This window comes from Podarcis tiliguerta, assembly GCF_965153285.1.
Source record: "Podarcis tiliguerta genome assembly, chromosome: 6".
Lineage (NCBI taxonomy): Eukaryota > Metazoa > Chordata > Lepidosauria > Squamata > Lacertidae > Podarcis > Podarcis tiliguerta.
Window position 1 is genome coordinate 34268453 of NC_139539.1, and position 7719 is coordinate 34276171.

General features: G+C 37.0%; 1 protein-coding gene across 1 annotated transcript in view; it reads left to right on the forward strand.

Annotated features, from left to right (window-relative positions):
* RSBN1 (round spermatid basic protein 1) overlaps positions 1-7221 on the forward strand; it is a 31498-nt gene extending 24277 nt beyond the window's left edge. The window contains exon 7 of the mRNA XM_083446663.1: positions 1272-7221. Coding sequence (XP_083302789.1) covers positions 1272-1634 — 363 coding nt within the window. The 3' untranslated portion in view covers positions 1635-7221. The remainder of the gene's footprint in view (positions 1-1271) is intronic.
* Positions 7222-7719: the final 498 nt, after the last annotated feature.

Genomic DNA, 7719 nt, shown 5'->3' on the forward strand with positions numbered 1-7719 from the left:
GTTACGTTTTGACAAACATTTAATTGGATTGCAAGTGGAAGCACCTTAGATTGTAGTTCATTCCCCTGCCACAAGCAGGATCATACAGTTACCAGAGCCACATTGACCAGAGTGTGTTGAACAGTATTGGGGACATTGCCTCAACAGTGCCTCATACCAGTGCTTCATAGACATACGTTACCATTACATGCGGCCTTTCTTTCCACATGAAATTCCCACATATGAAATGCATATTCAGGCATTTGTTCCAAAATTTCTGTTCCACAACACTGGCCAAACCTGCACTGTCATCTGGATTTTGCAGAAGTGATGATACTGGATTCCTTTCCCTTAAGTGCAGTTTAAACTTCTGTTAAAGGTTCTACCCTGTTAGTGGACAGACATACTTTGTGTGTGTGTATGTCCTTGGTTCCTGCAGGTTTTCACTGACTGTAGTGAGACATTGTGGGAATAGAACTATATGAATTTGCCCAAGCCTTAAGACTGGTATCAGAGGTCCTGCACTAGCAAAAATGCAATTGGTGGTTACTAGGGGCAGGGTCTTCTCACTCGTGGCACCATAGTTGTCATAACTCATGCAGGACAGAATTCTACAAGTTCACTCTCTTCCCCCACTTTTATATTTTGAATACTTTAAAATTACCTAAGGTACCTTAAAATTGGTTTTAATATTGTTGCATTTTTATAATTTGATTTTGTCTGTATGTGTGTTCTCTTCATAGTAAAGCACTTTGAAAAATAATTTTGAAAAGTGGGGTAAAGTTTTTAAATAGTGTTGAGAACAGAAAACCCTTGAGCTAATCAAGAAGTTGTTTTGATCAGTCAAGTAAGATTATTTGTGGGAAGTTTGCATTTCCTTTTGTTTCACAGCTTCCCTGTGGTGTGGCTGTCACAAACTTATGAGTTGGAAGTTTTAACAGTTCACTATTTGCTTGAACCTAGTATAAAGTATAGATATATTAGCCATGGTTAAATGCTGCATGTTTCTGAGTAGCTTTTCTCTGACAGTCATGGGGATTTCACTGTTTGCTTTTGCTACCTGAATATGTAAGCACATCTTTTAAGTTGCACCAAATGTTGTACTTGGCTCATTAGTTTAGCAGCAGCAGCTCCAATTCCAGACTGTTGGTATTTGTGCCATTTTGAGACTTTCCCTTTTTATTGTGGCTAATAAATAACTAAAGGCTGGAGGGCAGAATATGTGCACTGCACACTAAATGCCCACTTTGGGCCTGGCATCTGGTTTACCTCTAACTTCTTTTCTCCTTCAGTGTGTTCAATGGGTCGATGAAGCTAAGCTAAACCAAATGAGGCGAGAAGGGATTCGCTATGCTAGAATCCAGCTATGTGACAATGACATCTACTTCATCCCTAGAAATGTCATTCATCAGTTCAAGACGGTGTCAGCTGTCTGCAGCTTAGCTTGGCATATAAGACTCAAACAATACCATCCTTCAGGGGAGAATTCTCAAAGTACAGAAAGCATTTCAAATATGGACACTAGCATCTGTGATGAGACTAAATCAGAAGGTGAAGATCAATGTGTGCTTGTGAAAAAGGAGTCTGAAGAAGTAGGAACAGAAGTACAGACAGCAACAGTGGCGTCACCATCATTGTTTTCATCTCTATCATGACTTGTTCTGCAACAAGATAAGCTGGCTCAGCCCCTTCCAGTTTTTAAACTAGAATCCGATCAGCAACACAAGCCACAGGATGGTCATATGTGCTCTCTTGTGTGATATGTACATAATCATATACATTTTTAAACGGCTTTTTAAAATTTTGATGTGAAGTTATAGTTTTATAACTGGGTTATGTTTTATTGGAGAAATCTTGCCTATAATTCTATAAAGAAAGGTGACATTCCAAAATGTCAAGCATATCTTTTTTACACAGATTATGCAAAGTTAGAGTTGTATTTTACTTCCTTAGTACAGCATGTAGTAGTGGACTACATTTTTCTTTGTCATTCAACATCTCCACAAATGTTTTCCCCCTCCTTCAGGAACATTAAGTATTTAACATTTAGTAAATCTGATATCCCTCCGTCTATTTTATCTTTAGCTTTCAGCATAAAAGTGTTGGTTTCTGTGGAGGAGTCACAAAGTGACTCTCCCATTTGATTAGTGGCTTGAATGAAAGAGAAAGCACAGCACTTTTAATGATAAATGACATTTGTGAGAGAGAGACGTTGAAAGCCTAGAGAAAGCTCAAGTTACCAGCAGTGTAGATTAATCCTAATTGCTTATCAGCACCTTCACAAAGAAGCTGATATCTGAGATTAGTTGCAGAGTGTGATCTTGTTGAATTGTAATACCTGATGTAACACTTCCCATACCTCTGCTTTTAATGTTTGTGGGATATTACTTTTTATATCTTCCCTGACTGCAAAATGTAATACTAGTGTCAAATGAAAGTAACTGTTGGCAGTCTCCCTGAGGAAATTGCCATCTTAGAGCACTTTAAGGCTTTACAATATTCTAACCAACTTGGTGGCTTGTTCAATTCACAGCAAGCACCTGAGGTGGAAACCATATGTTCCTTTTCATTGATGCACTTAATCCAGTAGAGTAGGCTTCACAGTATAAATTGGTTGCCTTTATTCTCAAGAATTCTATATTGCTGTTTCACAGGAAATCTCATGTGTACTGCTATTTCCACATGTAACTCTTGGGTACCCTAGTGCTATGTTGAAAGGTTAAATGACACTCACTAGTATGTTCAGTATTGTTAGCAAGATTGTTTAGCACTCATACAATATTTCCCAATGTTAACTATAGTCAACTTTCATTCATTATTTGTATGCTGAATTACATTTATTTCTGGTACTAGAAGAGATGGGCCCTTCACATGTAGGATATAACCTTTGCTAAGGTGTAATCATAGTTGTTAATAAACAACTCCGTACTTGTAGGGTAGGAGAGAGATCTGCAGCACTACATCAATGCAAGTAAGAAAGCAGCTGTGTTTATTTCAACACACCTTTATCAATCTTTTTCAAAAGAACTGCAAATATTAATCTGTTTCTAATAGCAATTACTTTGTGCAATATTATTTTGTGTAGATTATATGCATATTAGTACCTCTGCACAGAGGACAGTTTTAAACCAATAGCAAAATGATCAGAAAATATTGCAGTGATTTAGATAGAACTTGTATTACTCCTGATATATACATGTATATGTATTGTCTTCGGTGCAGACTGAAGACAAATAGAAAATATTTCAACTTAAAATGAATTTTCAGATTGGAGTGGTGATGAATTGTTAAGTAATCTGTGTAAATAAGGTGTTAGGATGAAAACCTTTTTACAAAAGGTAATTTTTTTAATGCAGGAGTGTAGCTTTTAACAAAATTCTAGATTGACCAATACTGGTTCAGATGATAACCCCTGTGTACTCTGGCTTTTTCCACTTTTTTACTCTTGTCCAGAAGAATTTTCATAAGCTTTAATAGGCTCTGCAAAGTAAAATTCTTCACAGGCAATACAAGTTTCAGTGCATGATTTATATTTGACCAGGTCCATCTTTATTTTTGCATTTCTCTTCCATCCATTTTACTAGTCTTCCAAGCACTGATTTCCCTTTACCCATGCATTGCACATAGCTATATCAACAAATATAACACTGGTCTTTACAACTTAGCATGAAAGCAGCACTGTGTATAATCACTCAGGAACTGGAATTAAAAAAAAAAAGTTCTTACAGTTGAAGGGAAAACTGTTATCTCTTTGTCCCAAAATAAAATTTTGACAGAATTTAAACAAACAAATTCTAACAATGTGTACTCACAGAAACACCATTCCCACGTAACAAAAAATAATTAATACATGGACAAACTTCTGTGACCCTTTCTAAGCTTCTAGATTGTATTCTGCCCTCTATGCAGCCAGGAGAATTTCTGCTAAGTTTGCTTTTTGTTTTTAAAAAATATGAGTTTAGCATCCTATGCTAACCAGGAATGCCAACATACAGCCATGCTTAGTTGTTGAACAGTGGTAGTTGGTTCACACATGCTGATAAAAGAGGAAAGTGAAACTAAATGCCAGTGAAGTCTTTCTCCTGGACATCAGGGAGGTTAAAGTGCATGAGTCTAACTTCTGCATAGGCTTTTTTCAGTACATGCACTTTGTGCATTATGCACTTACAAGCATTATGTGTGAAAGTGGCTTAAGTGGTAGTTTAGGACCAGACAGAATTGGATACGTAAGGAGGAATTCAATGTCACATGCACCATTGCAAATGTTCTGTCTGAGCAAGCTATTTAGCTTGTCAGATAGAATGACTCCCCTTATCTTCCCTATGTCCTGTTCTGGGGGTGTTCCAGATCTCTGAGCCAATTTGGGTGGGCATAGGAGGGAAGTCCTGTTGCGCAAGCAGAAGTCTGATGAGACTTGTCGCGTGAATCCCACCTAGAGTAGACCCATTAAAATTAATGGGGTTAACTTATTTATGTTCATGAATTTCAGTGGGTCTACTCTGAGTAAAAGTTAGTTCAATACAATTCATAAAAAGTTTTTTGTACACATTAAATTATAGCAGTGGGCATAAAGTACAACAGAAGCTTGCTTTCAAATGGATTTACACCCTGCAAAAGGAATATGGATCAATCTTTCATGGCCTCTTATGTCTCTCTGCACCCAATGGAGATGGAGAATCTTGGGATGGTGTTTTGTGCTTTTCCAGTTCAATATGTTGGTGTTGAATTATGCTGTGTTGTATGTAGTAGCATTTTGAATATATTTCAGGCATTTAAAGATAATTCTTTCTGTCATGTTCACTTATCTTAATTTCATTTTAAGTATATTGGTTTGGATTGAGAATTAATGCTCCACTGGGTTTTTCTTGTGCTGGAGGAAGCAGGGTAGAGGGGGGCAGGGAGGTGATTTGCCAATGCCATCTTCCTTACTGTAGCCCCCTGAAAATTTTCTCTGGAAGACAGGGAGACCCTCTGGAACAATGTGGGAGGTGGTGCAAGAAAAAAATTCCCTTCTTCCTCCAGTGCTCTTTATTCTAGTTTCCTTCAGCTGTCAGAGGAACAAGTCTGGATCCAACCCATTATCTTTTACAAAAATACTTTTCAAAATGGTTCAGAAGCACAAATTGTCATTATTTCTAAATTCTAGGGTCAAGTACCAAAGAGTTCTGTTCACACACTGAGACTTTGTTGATTTCGCTGCTGAAGCTTTGGACTGTATCCTAGATAAGTTTCCAATCTCTGGGGGAATAAGGGGCTGCGGTGGAAGAATAGGCTGCTCCACACAGTGCATGTATGGCCCTCAGGATCTCTGCCTTGGTCTCCCTTTTTTAAATGAGAGACATGCCATGTAGTATTAGCATGGCGATAAATTACCTGATTTGGGCAAAAGAAGGCTAGTTTAAACATTTGCAATAAGAATAATGACGACTACTACTACGAACCTGAAAAATAGGAGTTACAGATGACTGGGTTCATATTATCCAAATACCTGTTTATTTGGTGAACATATAACCATTAGCTCTCAGAGAAATAAGGTATTTGTAGAAGTGAACTTGCAGGAAGATACTGAGAAGTAACATCTTGCATTGTTCAGAAATTTCTCGTGCCAACTTAATTGATTATTGAATGCCAAGATGTGCAAATAAAATTCGCTTAACAAGAAATGCAATGTTATAAACTATAGAGCTATGTTTTACTTGGAGTAGGCCCACTGAAATTAATGAACATAACTCAGTAATTTCTAAGGTCTACTCTTGAGTAAAACTTAGTTACAAAGTGGAAAAGGAGTTCAAAGGCAGAATTATCTTTAGATTAATTTATTATAGGTAATTTTTCAGCTGGGAAGACTTTTCTCTGTCCAATTTCTATAACTGAAAACCAGTTATTCTTTGATATATATTGTCTCAAAACTGTAAAGAATCTGCTAGCTACTAGCAGTTTCACAAATACGGTTCTTGTCTAAAGTTTCTGAATCTCTCCATGTTGAATAAATACCCCACTGTTCCTTAAGGACCAAAGAACAACATTAATTTGTGTTCAGTGAATGGTTGTATTGGGCCACTGATCCTTTTAGCAAAGCAGCAAAAGTAAGATTAAGAAATAAGTGGAATAGGCATTTCACACCCCACCCCAAATATTTATGAGCAAAAATCTATTTTGTAAATAACTGACATGTTCTCTTCCATGAAGATGGAACATGTGCAGGGTTCTTTATATTTAAGGGACACTTACATTTATCACACAGATTTTCCCAAACAGTAAAAGGGCTCTTGTTTTGTTGGTAGTTTTCCTACATGTGAGGATGTAGCTGCTTATCAAGAGATAGGAGAGTTCATTTATTGCTAAGAGCCTATGGATGGACATAAATGTTTTCTCATGCTGCCATTCACATGCTTGACTATATTATGAGCAGTAAGCTCTTTTCACATGGGGCACAATCTAGCCAAGGTTAAGCACTTTTAAGTTCCTTTGATTTTTTTTTTTAATGGGAGATAAGCTGGACTTTCCATTGGAATCTGTGAAACTAAATGTGTTTAATGTTGGCAGGATTGCACTCTCATTTCTTTTATAAATGCTGAGTATTTATAGCCATATTGGTTGTGTTTGAAGGTTGCTATGAGTGGGGTTGCTTCAGTTCCTGAAAGCTTTGTACTGTAGATAAATTTTATGTTGGTCCAATAAACAACTTTCCAATAATGTTATGGCCTTCCATTGATATACATAATAGTTTTAGGACCCAACAGCACATGTAGTTGAGAAGGGGCTTCTCTTAATATAGCACTTTCAATTCTGTCTAAGCAAATACTTATCTTTACATGTTGTATAAAATAGATTTGTGTAGTGTTTTGTGATTAAATTCAGTTTTGATTGGCAGCCAAGATATTTTTCTGTGGTTTTAATATATCTAAGGTCTTTGCATATAGAGGATATGTACAATTGTCTGGAAGACTGTTTTTTTCTTTTTCTTTTTTGGCTTTGTGTGGCCTTAGTATATTTATTGACATTTAGCAAGTGTTTTAAAGAGGTTTTTATAATAGTGTAAACTGATGGGAAAATTTTAAGCCTCTCTGTGAATAATCCTCTAACGCAGTGCATTTCTTTTAGTAGCTGACTGTACAAGCGTATCAAACTGTTAAAGTTATTTCTTTGTAAAACAAACAAATAGTACAATGGAATGCATAGATTTCCCCCCTGTAAAGTATTTTTTTAATAAACAGAAGTCTGATTTGTCCTTGATGAAAACTGCTGTTTGGCAGAAAGACTGTTAGAATATTGGGCAGGGGCAGGGATGGACTTTGGTAATCTTTTGTAATATGGTGCATTGTGTGAGCCCAAAATTTGGTGTCCCCAAATGAATCTTCTCAAGTTACGGATCTGCTCAATTTTTCTCCCCTTGGCTCAGCGCCCAGTGCAGGGGAACCACCTGCACTGCCCTAAATCTGGTGCTGACAGGGTGGAATAAACCATTATAATTTAGAACTTATTACTGGCTGCAAATTAGTCCTGAACTAGACTGTTCCACTGACAGCCATATTGGAAACAAGTAATATGGGAGGGTAGGGTAAATACAGCTGAATCTTCTGTGGTGAGATGTAGGTATATTTGACACATTCAATAATGAGTCTCTTATAAATCTGAAGAGCACAATGTTTGCTTTTCAATGTGGCTTTTTTTTGGGGGGGGGGGGAGGAATAGAACGGTCATCACAACCTTGCAATCTTCCTATACTGTATACATTTG